Source organism: Ascaphus truei, unplaced genomic scaffold, assembly GCF_040206685.1.
Source record: "Ascaphus truei isolate aAscTru1 unplaced genomic scaffold, aAscTru1.hap1 HAP1_SCAFFOLD_502, whole genome shotgun sequence".
In the NCBI taxonomy this organism is placed as follows: domain Eukaryota; kingdom Metazoa; phylum Chordata; class Amphibia; order Anura; family Ascaphidae; genus Ascaphus; species Ascaphus truei.
The window spans coordinates 138,861-153,489 of record NW_027456833.1 but is presented as its reverse complement, the minus strand read 5'-3'; the positions used below and the strand labels follow the sequence as shown (position 1 = coordinate 153,489).

Below are 14,629 nucleotides of genomic sequence, written 5' to 3'. Positions count from 1 at the left end.
ATCTCACACTGATACTCTGTGTGCAAGGCTATCTCACACACTGATACTCTGTGTGCACGGCTATCTCACACACTGATACTCTGTATGCACGGCTATCTCTCACTGATACTCTGTGTGCGAGGCTATCTCACACTGATACTCTGTATGCAAGGCTATCTCTCACTGATACTCTGTGTGCGAGGCTATCTCTCACTGATACGCTGTGTGCGAGGCTATCTCTCACTGATACTCTGTGTGCGAGGCTATCTCTCACTGATACTCTGTGTGCGAGGCTATCTCTCACTGATACTCTGTGTGCACGGCTATCTCACACACTGATACTCTGTGTGCGAGGCTATCTCTCACTGATACTCTGTATGCAAGGCTATCTCTCACTGATACTCTGTGTGCGACGCTATCTCTCACTGATACGCTGTGTGCGAGGCTATCTCACACACTGATACTCTGTGTGCGAGGCTATCTCTCACTGATACTCTGTGTGCGAGGCTATCTCTCACTGATACTCTGTGTGCGAGGCTATCTCTCACTGATACTCTGTGTGTGAGGCTATCTCTCACTGATACAATGTGTGCGAGGCTATCTCTCACTGATACAATGTGTGTGAGGCTATCTCTCACTGATACTCTGTGTGCGAGGCTATCTCTCACTGATACTCTGTGTGCACGGCTATCTCACACACTGATACTCTGTGTGCGAGGCTATCTCTCACTGATACGCTGTGTGCGAGGCTATCTCACACACTGATACTCTGTGTGCGAGGCTATCTCTCACTGATACTCTGTGTGCGAGGCTATCTCTCACTGATACTCTGTGTGTGAGGCTATCTCTCACTGATACAATGTGTGCGAGGCTTTCTCTCACTGATACTCTGTGTGCGAGGCTATCTCTCACTGATACAATGTGTGTGAGGCTATCTCTCACTGATACTCTGTGTGCGAGGCTATCTCTCACTGATACTCTGTGTGCGAGGCTATCTCTCACTGATACTCTGTGTGCGAGGCTATCTCTCACTGATACTCTGTGTGCGAGGCTATCTCTCACTGATACAATGTGTGTGAGGCTATCTCTCACTGATACTCTGTGTGCGAGGCTATCTCTCACTGATACGCTGTGTGCGAGGCTATCTCTCACTGATACGCTGTGTGCGAGGCTATCTCTCACTGATACTCTGTGTGCGAGGCAGGTATATTTCCAGCCCTGGCTGGGGGGTGGGGAAGCAGAGGGATTAGGTGTGAACGCTCCCCCTGGGGGAAGTGGGATTCGATGTGAATTCTCCCCCTGGGGGGGCAGGGATATTAGGTGTGAACGCTCCCCCTGGGGGGCAGTGACTGAACGCTCCCCCTGGGGGGCAGTGAGTGAACGCTCCCCCTGAGGGGCAGTGAGTGAACGATCCCCTGGGGGGGCAGTGAGTGAATTCTCCCCTGGGGGGGCAGTGAGTAAACGCTCCCCCTGGGGGGCAGTGAGTGATCGCTCCCCTGGGGGGCAGTGAGTGAACGCTCCCCTGGGGGGGGGCAGTGAGTGAACGCTCCCCCTTGGGGGCAGTGTGTGAAAGCTCCCCTGGGGGGGGCAGTGAGTGAACGCTCCCCTGGGGGGGGGCAGTGAGTGAACGCTCCCCTGGGGGGGGGGGGCAGTGAGTGAATGCTCCCCTGGGGGGGGGGCAGTGAGTGAATGCTCCCCTGGGGGGGCAGTGAGTGAACGCTCCCCTGGGGGGGGCAGTGAGTGAACGCTCCCCTGGGGGGGGCAGTGAGTGAACACTCCCCTGGGGGGGGCAGTGAGTGAATGCTCCCCTGGGGGGGCAGTGAGTGAACGCTCCCCTGGGGGGGGCAGTGAGTGAACGCTCCCCTGGGGGGGGCAGTGAGTGAACGCTCCCCTGGGGGGGGCAGTGAGTGAATGCTCCCCTGGGGGGGGCAGTGAGTGAACACTCCCCTGGGGGGGGCAGTGAGTGAACGCTCCCCTGGGGGGGGGGGGCAGTGAGTGAACGCTCCCCCTCTTTGACCCCCAGAGCCTGCGGGAGGTGATTGCTGAGCACAAGCCGCTGGTGACGAAGCTTCACAGGGTGTCCTGCAAACTCTCCGAGCTGAGCCCGGAGGGGGGAGGCGCCTTCCGACTACGCTTCCAGGCCGCAGAGAAGCAGTACGGGGCAATCCGGGAGTCTGTGCGCCAAGCTTCCGCCATCTTGGAAGATACCGTTCCCCGTTTCAGCCAGGTGAGGACAACAGGCAAATGTAACGCCACTGACCTGATTCGCCATGTTCAATGTGTTTTAGGGTTAGGGTTATTCTCAGGGGCATCTCCCAAAACACAGCAAGGTACTCAGCACGTATTATACCCTGTGTGTGTCAGGAGGAGGGGCGGGTATATGGAGTAATAGGAGGAGTTATAGGGAGCGGTTATATGGGGTAATAGCAGGAGTTACAGTTAGGGGTTATATGGGGTAATAGGAGGAGTTATAGGGAGCGGTTATATGGGGTAATAGGAGGAGTTATAGGGAGCGGTTATATGGGGTAATAGGAGGAGTTATATGGGGTAATAGGAGGAGTTATATGGGGTAATAGGAGGAGTTATATGGGGTAATAGGAGGAGTTATATGGGGTAATAGGAGGAGTTATAGGGAGCGGTTATATGGGGTAATAGCAGAAGTTATAGTTAGGGGTTATATGGGGTAATATCAGGAGTTACAGTTAGGGGTTATATGGGGTAATAGGAGGAGTTATAGGGAGGGCGTATATGGGGTAATAGGAGGAGTTATAGTTAGGGGTTATATGGGGTAATAGGAGGAGTTATAGGGAGGGCGTATATGGGGTAATAGGAGGAGTTATAGTTAGGGGTTATATGGGGTAATAGGAGGAGTTATAGGGAGCGGTTATATGGGGTAATAGCAGAAGTTATAGTTAGGGGTTATATGGGGTAATATCAGGAGTTACAGTTAGGGGTTATATGGGGTAATAGGAGGAGTTATAGTTAGGGGTTATATGGGGTAATAGGAGGCGTTATAGGGAGGGCATATATGGGGTAATAGGAGGAGTTATAGTTAGGGTTTATATGGGGTAATAGGAGGAGTTATAAGGAGGGCGTATATGGGGTAATAGGAGGAGTTATAGTTAGGGTTTATATGGGGTAATAGGAGGAGTTATAGGGAGGGCGTATATGGGGTAATAGGAGGAGTTATAGTTAGGGTTTATATGGGGTAATAGGAGGAGTTATAGTTAGGGTTTATATGGGGTAATAGGAGGAACTCTTTTTATTGAAATTTTTTTCCAACATTCCATTCCATAGTAAACCATTTCAAACAAAAACTGCTCATTATGTACAAACTTATATTATATCAATATTAACTCAGCATTTGTTCCACCTTTCTCCCCAACAGCTACTTCACATTCCATTTCTACACATTTTAATTGAAACTAAATAAAAGCCTTAACTATAACATTAATAGCTGCTACCTTTAAAGGATTAATTAATGAACAAATATTTTAAGCCCCCCTACCGCCCACCTCCCCCCCCCAAAAAAAAACCCCCAAAAAACCACACGGTATTACTTTTTCTTTTCCCCCACATTATCCCCCAATGACCGAAACCTCTTGACGGTCACTGAAGGTGGGATCATGTCCGAGTCTGTCTCTCTGGAAACATCCATAGTATGTTCCTCTTCGGATAAGGAAAGTTCCTCTACATCGTCGGAGTCCTCAGCTCTTGACTCCCAATCCTTTCTGAGAGCAGAAAAACGGTTTTTCATAGCTACCTGAGGAACTTTACCAGCGGGACCTGCAGGACGTCGAAGAGTCCCTCCAAGTTTTTTTTACCATGCTCTTCTTCCTTTTCTTTTTTTCCCTGTGCCCAAATCTGCTCACTTTCTTTTTCTTTATTATTATTTTCCCTCACATGGGTTTCCATCAAAGTAGGATCAACTGATTAGATTTGAGGAGGTTCCTGCTAAGGGGTCTACTGACATTTCCTGGGCCTTGTTTACACTCACAATAATTGTTTTTTCTGTAAGAGTATCTGAGCAAACTGCATCCACAGGTGGTCCAGGACAAGCTCCGTCCCCAGGAGGATCTAAGCAAGCGCCATCCCTAGGCTGAACCAGACCAACCCCATCTGCAGGCGGATCCAGAGATATTCTGTCTGCAACTTTCAGGGCCCGGTCGTAAAGTGCTTCATTGTCTTCGAAGTCCACTTCCTGCTCCCATACTTTTGAAATATTATGCCAGGCTTCTGCGCAATTCGTATATGAATGTCCAAATTTATCGCATAAATTACATCTGATGTTTGTACAACTTGCCCTCTCGTGGCCCAAGGAGTGGCACAAGTTGCATTTTAGAACATCACAAGACATGCTTAAATGTCTGGCTGAACCACATCTATGGCACAAGGTTGGCTGCCCATAGTAAAAACAATTTCCTTTTTCTCTTCCTATGAAGAAGGAGTTGGGCAAATGCTTTGTAACATTGCCATGTCGCCAAAGTCTGACTTGCACCTTCCAACCTCCAACCCAAATTTCTTCCGAATCCATAATTCTTGTAGGTGGAGCCAGTACTTCGCATTGTCTGCCAAGCCATATCAGAATATCTGATATTGGGACTGATTCGTGTCTGAAGAGAATTGTTACCGACTTTGTTTCCGGTTTGGACACAGGAATAGCAGCAAAGGACTTCCATAATTCTGAATTTTAAGACTCTCATATTTTGTCCAGAAGTAGTCCAGAGCCTGAGGTCTCTTAAAGCTGACATCTTATTCGCATGAACCTGGAACATGGATAAGGGCGTAAATGTAATCTGCACTGAAGCCCAAAGATTCTTTCAATAGATGTTTTCCTACAAAAATCCTGTCAGGCTTCATCTCCTCTGCGCCCTTATATCTCAACTTTACCATGTTCCTCCTTTTTAAAGGTTGTGCATTTCTGGTCACAGCGCTCACAAAGGATCTCCCACTCCAGGCTGAAGGGGGTGCTGTGTGAACTGGGGTTACCTTGATGCCATTACTTTGCTTTACCCCATCTTCTGGTTGGGCCACTCTATCAGGAACTGTTTGGATAGGAGCAGCACTTTCAGTCTCTACAACCTTAACTTCACTCCCAGGCACTACAGGGTTAATGCTGTCTCCATTGCTGCTAATTACCACCTGTTGTTCTCCCCTCTCAGAGTTCTGAATCCCAGGACCAGCTAATAAGCAGGGTGTGGTTCTGTAAGTCCATGTGAGCATGGGTTCTCTGGCTCACTGCTCTCAGGCACAAACTCCATTTCCAGCTGATCTCCTCTCAGAGTTTCTAGGTTCTTGCTTTGCTGCTCTCCAGATTTCTTTGTAATTTCTTTAACTTCTCCCAGGGTGGGAGTCTGAGATAACCCCACATCACAGGTGTCTGCTGCTTTCTTTGCATGCAATGGTCTTTTAATCAGATCTTCTGCTGCTTCTGCTATTAACCCCTGGGATGCTGGAAGCTCTGGAACAGATCCTTGCTCACAGTCTGATACACCCTGAGGTGAGTCCCCTTCCCTGAAGTCTTTGGACCCTATTACAGGGCTGTTACCTTCTCCCGTGGAAACCTTTAGCCTCCGGTCCTTTGCTTTCTTTTTTTTTGCAACTTTACCCTTTGGGGGTTTCTTGGCAGTTGGTGGAATTAAACTGTCAGGATCTGAATCAGAATTTTCCTGGGATAAGTTCTCTGTTTTATCTTTAGACTTTGCAGACTTGTTCTGGGATCTAGTTTCTCTCCCACTTCTTGTAGGTGTCACCAAACGTATCTTTTCTTGTGAGCATTTAATGGGGTTTTGGCTTCCGTTTCCACAATATGAATCTGCGCCTTGTTCTGCACTTTGCTCTGCACCCTGCTCAGCATTTTGCTCTGCGCCCTTCTCAGCACCCTGTTCTGCGCCCTTCTCAGCACCCTGTTCAGCACTGTGGGTTAGCATTTCAATAGTTTTTAAAAGGGAACGTTTCTGTTTGACTGGAACCCCTGTTATTTTAGCAATCTCAACCTCCAACCGGGTTAATTCAACATGCAGATGATTTATTTGCTTCTTGCGCGTGTCTACCTCACAACCACGACATCTCTTTAACTTAATATTTTCTATTTCCAATTCTTCTACCTTCCTGTTATACTTCTTTAAAAAAAGCTTGTTTCTCTTGTTTTTTAAGCAGATTCTGTTCTGCCCTTTCCTTTCTCTCCAAACTCTCCTGTACCTTGCAATCAGCCTCACCAAGGCCTACACCACTGCGGCAGCCTGCGGCCTCTCCTACTTCCATCTCCAACTCACAGCCACCAACCCCTGGGTCTAAGGCCATCCTGGCTCCCCTGCAGGAGCTCACCTGCAGCCCATCCTGGAGTAGTTATAGGGAGGGGGTATATGGGGTAAAAGGAGGAGTTATATGGGTCATCTCATAAACATAGTGACAAACCGCTCACCAAATGATACAGCATAAAACAGACTTGGTGCAGAGGGAAATAATGACATACTGCACCTGAACATACTATACCTGAACACACTGCACCGGAACACACTGCACCGGAACACACTGCACCGGAACACACTGCACCGGAACACACTGCACCGGAACACACTGCACCGGAACACACTGCACCTGAACACACTGCACCGGAACACACTGCACCGGAACACACTGCACCTGAACATACTGCACCTGAACATATGACCAGCAGGGGTGACTAAAGCCCTATAATTAAACTCCAAAGTCTGTATGGCAGGAGAATAATAAAGCAATAAAACACGGGATAAAAGCTGCACCCCACATTATAATAAAGAGATTGATACAGTTACCGGGGCTCCCTTCAATGTACGCTCGGCTGCATCCAATCCACTGCTTACGAAAAGGAAAATAGGAGATGGGGCACACGGATTTCAAAAAAGGGAAAATTAATTTAAGCATACACAACGTTTCCACCTAATAGGTCTTTGTCACGTGCAAAACATCCACTTACTGTACTGATGCAGCGGCCGTTATTCGAACACATCTAGGCGCCGATTTTGAGTTCTCTGCTGTTTCCCACGCAGCATGAAACGCGGCCAATCGCCCCAGGCACCCGCGCTAATCGCCCCAGGCACCCGCGCTTATCGTGGATGTTTTGTTTGAATTTCATGGATTCTGTTTCTTTTGTTTGCAATAAAATGGATGAATTGTAATGTGTACAGTACTGTGCTACTGTGTCACTCTGTTACTGTGTCACTGTGTCACTGTGTTACTGTGTTACTGTGCTACTGTGTCACTCTGTTACTGTGTCACTGTGTCACTGTGTCACTGTGTTAGTGTGTTACTGTGCTACTGTGTCACTGTGCTACTGCGCTACTGTGTCACTGTGTTACTGTGCTACTGTGTTACTGCGCTACTGTGTCACTGTGCTACTGTGTCACTGTGTCACTGTGTCACTCTGTTACTATGCTACTGTGTTACTGCGCTACTGTGTCACTGTGCTACTGTGTCACTGTGTCACTGTGTCACTGTGTCACTGTGTCACTCTGTTACTGTGCTACTGTGTTACTGCGCTACTGTGTCACTGTGCTACTGTGTCACTGTGCCACTGTGTCACTCTGTTACTGTGCTACTGTGTTACTGCGCTACTGTGTCACTGTGCCACTGTGTCACTCTGTTACTGTGCTACTGTGCTACTGTGTTACTGTGTCACTGTGCCACTGTGTCACTCTGTTACTGTGCTACTGTGCTACTGTGTCACTGCGCTACTGTGTCACTGTGCCACTGTGTTACTGTGTTACTGTGCTACTGTGTTACTGCGCTACTGTGCTACTGTGTCACTGTGTCACTCTGTTACTGTGCTACTGTGTTACTGTGTTACTGTGTTACTGTGTCACTCTGTTACTGTGCTACTGTGTCACTGTGTCACTCTGTTACTGTGCTACTATGTCACTATGTCACTGTGTCACTCTGTTACTGTGCGACTGTGTTACTGTGTCACTCTGTTACTGTGCTACTGTGTCACTGTGTCACTCTGTTACTGTGCTACTGTGTCACTGTGCTACCGTGTTACCGTGCTACTGTGTTACCGTTCTACTGTGTTACTGTGTTACTGTGTTACTGTGTCACTCTGTTACTGTGCTTCTGTGTCACTGTGTCACTCTGTTACTGTGCTACTGTGTTACTGTGCTACTATGTCACTATGTCACTGTGTCACTCTGTTACTGTGCTACTGTGTTACTGTGTCACTCTGTTACTGTGCTACTGTGTCACTGTGTCACTCTGTTACTGTGCTACTGTGTCACTGTGCTACCGTGTTACCGTGCTGCTGTGTTACCGTGCTGCTGTGTTACCGTGCTACTGTGTTACAGTGCTACTGTGCTACTGTGTTACTGTGTCACTGTGTCACTCTGTTACTGTGCTACTGTGTCACTGTGTCACTCTGTTACAATGCTACTGCGCTACTGTGCTACTGTGTCACTGTGCTACTGTGTCACTGTGTCACTCTGTTACTGTGCTACTGTGTCACTGCGCTACTGTGTCACTGTGCCACTGTGTCACTCTGTTACTGTGCTACTGTGCTACTGTGTTACTGCGCTACTGTGTCACTGTGTCACTGTGTCACTCTGTTACTCTGCTACTGTGTTACTGTGTTACTGTGTTACTGTGTCACTGTGTCACTCTGTTACTGTGCTACTGTGTCACTGTGTCACTCTGTTACTGTGCTACTGTGTTACTGTGCTACTGTGCTACTGTGTCACTGTGTCACTGTGTCACTCTGTTACTGTGCTACTGTCACTGTGTCACTCTGTTACTGTGCTACTGTGTCACTGCGCTACTGTGTCACTGTGCTAGTGTGCTACTGTGCTACTGTGTTACTGCGCTACTGTGTCACTGTGTCACTCTGTTACTCTGCTACTGTGTTACTGTGTTACTGTGTTACTGTGTCACTGTGTCACTCTGTTACTGTGCTACTGTGTCACTGTGTCACTCTGTTACTGTGCTACTGTGTTACTGTGCTACTGTGCTACTGTGTCACTGTGTCACTCTGTTACTGTGCTACTGTGTTACTGTGTCACTCTGTTACTGTGCTACTGTGTCACTGTGTCACTCTGTTACTGTGTTACTGTGTCACTGTGCTACCGTGTTACCGTGCTACTGTGTTACCGTTCTACTGTGTTACAGTGCTACTGTGCTACTGTGTTACTGTGTCACTGTGTCACTCTGTTACTGTGCTACTGTGTCACTGTGTCACTCTGTTACAGTGCTACTGTGCTACTGTGTTACTGTGTTACTGTGTCACTCTGTTACTGTGCTACTGTGTCACTGTGTCACTCTGTTACTCTGCTACTGTGTTACTGTGCTGCTGTGTTACCGTGCTACTGTGTTACAGTGCTACTGTGTCACTGTGTTACTGTGTTACTGTGTTACTGTGTTACTGTGTCACTGTGCCACTGTGTTACTGTGTTACTGTGTCGCTGTGTCGCTGTGTCGCTGTGTCGCTGTGTCGCTGTGTCGCTGTGTCACTGTGCTACTGTGTTACTGTGTTACTGTGTCACTGTGTCACTGTGCCACTGTGTTACTGTGTTACTGTGTCGCTGTGTCGCTGTGTCGCTGTGTCGCTGTGTTACTGTGTCACTGTGTCACTGTGTCACTGTGCTATTGTGTCAATCTCATGTTTTTAAAAGCCAGAACACTAATCTTCGTTTTCCTGCTCTCGCCGCGCTCGCATCTTAGTGCGGGAACGCTGGAATTCATCCCGCGGTTTCACACCGGGATTCCGAAGTACATGACGCGTGAAGTGTTCCAATAACGGCCGCAGCATCAGTATATAGGGTATATATATAGACCCATGGTTTGGAGCAATATAACCACCTATTTGTATAGCGGGAGTAGTGATCAGACTCAACGGTGCAATCACGTCATTAAAATCAAATAATAATGTTTTATTAATAATCTTAGTAGCGATGAAACCCGTGAACAAATATATACAGTGAATATATATATATATATATATATATATATATATATATACAGTGCAGACAAAGGATAAAACCCCCAGTGAGGAGACGTAGAGAATATAACCCGGTAGATATTCAAATCTTTCTACCCGGTTGAATAATCCGTATTTAAAGGGAACACAAGATAACAAACCCAAATAATCGGTACACGAGAGAAGGTAGGTAATTGTTAATCCGATCGAATACACATATCAGGAGACATCCTAAATCCAGTAAAAGAGGTTGTATATACAAATGAACAAATACACAAAACAGTAAAAACAGTAGGTATCTCCCGATTCTTGCATATACATACAACCCAAAACACCATATAGATATAGATTTCCTTTTAGCACATAGTCTGAATGCCTTTTATGGTGATGTTGTCGTGTGTTATCACTGTATATAATATATATATACATATATATATATATTATTAGAAGCTAAAAGTTATTAAACCAAAATAGTGCATATCATCTCCACACTATCGCATATACATGCAGATACACGCACCATATAGATATGCAATTCTATTGGCATACGATATAATTGCCGGAGATATACTGTGGTGACATTGCCATGTATTATCTATATATAAGGTCGGAGGTAAGTAGCTGTGTTTAGGAAGAATCGCCTCTGTTTAAGCTATAAATATAACCGTGTCTCCATGTGTTCCCGGCAGGTTTACTCGCCGTCTCTTCCGGTAATCATCACAGGCGTGACATCACTTTACCTGTGGCGATAACCGGAAGAGACGGCGTTGTTTGGTGATATGTGAGGGGCAGTGTTTGTCTGTGTAACCGCCTCCTCCCGTAGCTCAGTGAGAGGATGGAGCTGATGAATGAGCGCAGTGTTTGGCGGGGTCTGTGTAACCTCCTCCTCTTCCTCCCGTAGCTCAGTGAGAAGATGAAGCTGATGAATGAGAGCAGTGTTTGGCGGGGTCTGTGTAACCTCCTCCTCTTCCTCCCGTAGCTCAGTGAGAGGATGAAGCTGATGAATGAGAGCAGTGTTTGGCGGGGTCTGTGTAACCTCCTCCTCTTCCTCCCGTAGCTCAGTGAGAAAATGGAGCTGATGAATGAGAGCAGTGTTTGGCGGGGTCTGTGTAAACTCCTCCTCTTCTTCCCGTAGCTCAGTGAGAGGATGGAGCTGATGAATGAGAGCAGTGTTTGGCGGGGTCTGTGTAACCTCCTCCTCTTCCTCCCGTAGCTCAGTGAGAAGATGGAGCTGATGAATGAGAGCAGTGTTTGGCGGGGTCTGTGTAACCTCCTCCTCTTCCTCCCGTAGCTCAGTGAGAAGATGGAGCTGATGAATGAGCGCAGTGTTTGGCGGGGTCTGTGTAACCCCCTCCTCTTCCTCCCGTAGCTCAGTGAGAGGATGGAGCTGATGAATGAGAGCAGTGTTTGGCGGTGTCTGTGTAACCCCCTCCTCTTCCTCCCGTAGCTCAGTGAGAGGATGGAGCTGATGAATGAGAGCAGTGTTTGGCGGGGTCTGTGTAACCTCCTCCTCTTCCTCCCGTAGCTCAGTGAGAGGATGAAGCTGATGAATGAGAGCAGTGTTTGGCGGGGTCTGTGTAACCTCCTCCTCTTCCTCCTGTAGCTCAGTGAGAAGATGGAGCTGATGAATGAGAGCAGTGTTTGGCGGGGTCTGTGTAACCTCCTCCTCTTCCTCCCGTAGCTCAGTGAGAAGATGGAGCTGATGAATGAGCGCAGTGTTTGGCGGGGTCTGTGTAACCTCCTCCTCTTCCTCCCGTAGCTCAGTGAGAGGATGGAGCTGATGAATGAGAGCAGTGTTTGGCGGTGTCTGTGTAACCCCCTCCTCTTCCTCCCGTAGCTCAGTGAGAGGATGGAGCTGATGAATGAGAGCAGTGTTTGGCGGGGTCTGTGTAACCTCTTCCTCCCGTAGCTCAGTGAGAGGATGGAGCTGATGAATGAGAGCAGTGTTTGGCGGGGTCTGTGTAACCTCCTCCTCTTCCTCCCGTAGCTCAGTGAGAAGATGGAGCTGATGAATGAGCGCAGTGTTTGGCGGGGTCTGTGTAACCTCCTCCTCTTCCTCCCGTAGCTCAGTGAGAGGATGGAGCTGATGAATGAGAGCAGTGTTTGGCGGGGTCTGTGTAACCTCTTCCTCCCGTAGCTCAGTGAGAGGATGGAACTGATGAATGAGAGCAGTGTTTGGCGGGGTCTGTGTAACCTCCTCCTCTTCCTCCCGTAGCTCAGTGAGAAGATGGAGCTGATGAATGAGAGCAGTGTTTGGCGGGGTCTGTGTAACCTCTTCCTCCCGTAGCTCAGTGAGAGGATGGAGCTGATGAATGAGAGCAGTGTTTGGCGGGGTCTGTGTAACCTCCTCCTCTTCCTCCCGTAGCTCAGTGAGAAGATGGAGCTGATGAATGAGCGCAGTGTTTGGCGGGGTCTGTGTAACCTCTTCCTCCCGTAGCTCAGTGAGAGGATGGAGCTGATGAATGAGAGCAGTGTTTGGCGGTGTCTGTGTAACCCCCTCCTCTTCCTCCCGTAGCTCAGTGAGAGGATGGAGCTGATGAATGAGAGCAGTGTTTGGCGGGGTCTGTGTAACCTCTTCCTCCCGTAGCTCAGTGAGAGGATGGAGCTGATGAATGAGAGCAGTGTTTGGCGGGGTCTGTGTAACCTCCTCCTCTTCCTCCCGTAGCTCAGTGAGAAGATGGAGCTGATGAATGAGCGCAGTGTTTGGCGGGGTCTGTGTAACCTCCTCCTCTTCCTCCCGTAGCTCAGTGAGAGGATGGAGCTGATGAATGAGAGCAGTGTTTGGCGGGGTCTGTGTAACCTCCTCCTCTTCCTCCCGTAGCTCAGTGAGAGGATGGAGCTGATGAATGAGAGCAGTGTTTGGCGGGGTCTGTGTAACCTCCTCCTCTTCCTCCCGTAGCTCAGTGAGAGGATGGAGCTGATGAATGAGAGCAGTGTTTGGCGGGGTCTGTGTAACCTCTTCCTCCCGTAGCTCAGTGAGAGGATGGAGCTGATGAATGAGAGCAGTGTTTGGCGGTGTCTGTGTAACCCCCTCCTCTTCCTCCCGTAGCTCAGTGAGAGGATGGAGCTGATGAATGAGAGCAGTGTTTGGCGGGGTCTGTGTAACCTCCTCCTCTTCCTCCCGTAGCTCAGTGAGAGGATGGAGCTGATGAATGAGAGCAGTGTTTGGCGGGGTCTGTGTAACCTCCTCCTCCTCCTCCTCCCGTAGCTCAGTGAGAGGATGGAGCTGATGGATGAGAGCAGTGTTTGGCGGGGTCTGTGTAACCTCCTCCTCCTCCTCCTCCTCCCGTAGCTCAGTGAGAGGATGGAGCTGATGAATGAGAGCAGTGTTTGGCGGGGTCTGTGTAACCTCCTCCTCTTCCTCCCGTAGCTCAGTGAGAGGATGGAGCTGATGAATGAGAGCAGTGTTTGGCGAGGTCTGTGTAACCTCCTCCTCTTCCTCCCGTAGCTCAGTGAGAGGATGGAGCTGATGAATGAGAGCAGTGTTTGGCGGGGTCTGTGTAACCTCCTCCTCCCGTAGCTCAGTGAGAGGATGGAGCGGATGAATGAGAGCAGTGTTTGGTGGGGTCTGTGTAACCTCCTCCTCCCGTAGCTCAGTGAGAGTATGGAGCGGATGAATGAGAGCAGTGTTTGGCGGTGTCTGTGTAACCCCCTCCTCTTCCTCCCGTAGCTCAGTGAGAGGATGGAGCTGATGAATGAGAGCAGTGTTTGGCGGGGTCTGTGTAACCTCCTCCTCTTCCTCCCGTAGCTCAGTGAGAGGATGGAGCTGATGAATGAGAGCAGTGTTTGGCGGGGTCTGTGTAACCTCTTCCTCCCGTAGCTCAGTGAGAGGATGGAGCTGATGAATGAGAGCAGTGTTTGGCGGGGTCTGTGTAACCTCTTCCTCCTCCTCCCGTAGCTCAATGAGAGGATGGAGCTGATTAATGAGCACAGTGTTTGGTGGGGTCTGTGTAACCTCTTCCTCCTGTAGCTCAGTGAGAGGATGGAGCTGATGAATGAGAGCAGTGTTTGGCGGGGTCTGTGTAACCCCCTCCTCTTCCTCCCGTAGCTCAGTGAGAGGATGGAGCTGATGAATGAGTGCCTGGAGAGGCTGAGCTACCGGCTGCAGAGCTATCCCTCTGTGCGCGGGGATCCCTCTCGTATCTGCGAGCATCTCCGGGATAACTCGCTGGTCCAGGGCGAGCTGGAGAAGTTGGGGGTTACTCTGGAGACCATCAGCAGACAGGGGACGGAGCTTGTATCCAGCATGCTGGCTGGGGGCTCTCAGCCCACCGCTAAAGGTATCCAGGTGTCTGGAAGGGACTGTCTCCAACCCAGATACTGTGTGACCATGTGGGGATCTGTGTCTGTGATTAACCCAGTATCTCCCTCCCTGACCCCGATCTCACTCCTCCTGACCCTGCTTTAACTCCTCCCTCACTTTTCTCCACCTACTGAACCTGCTCTGCCTCATTTTATCCCCCTCTTATCTCCCTACGTTGACCCACTCTCCCTCCTGATACACCTCTCCCCTTCTGCTCTCCCTACTCTGCTTCCCCTCCCGTGACTTCCTCCACTCTACCTCCAACCCCTTCCGTCCTCTTCACCTCCTGATCCTTCTATACCATCTCATAACCCTGCTCTCCCTCCACTCCATCTCATAACCCGGCTCTCCCTCCACTCCATCTCATAACCCTGCTCTCCCTCCACTCCATCTCATAACCCTGCTCT

At 49.2% G+C, this 14,629-nt stretch overlaps 1 protein-coding gene across 1 annotated transcript in view; it reads left to right on the top strand.

Moving 5' to 3' along the window:
* Positions 1–14,629, top strand: part of LOC142484990 (microtubule-actin cross-linking factor 1, isoforms 6/7-like) — a gene marked incomplete at its 3' end in the record, with an annotated part of 162,914 nt that overhangs the window by 114,712 nt on the left and 33,573 nt on the right. The window contains exons 12-13 of the mRNA XM_075584226.1: positions 2,003–2,206; positions 13,968–14,199. Of these exons, the coding sequence (XP_075440341.1) occupies positions 2,003–2,206; positions 13,968–14,199 (436 nt within the window). The remainder of the gene's footprint in view (positions 1–2,002; positions 2,207–13,967; positions 14,200–14,629) is intronic.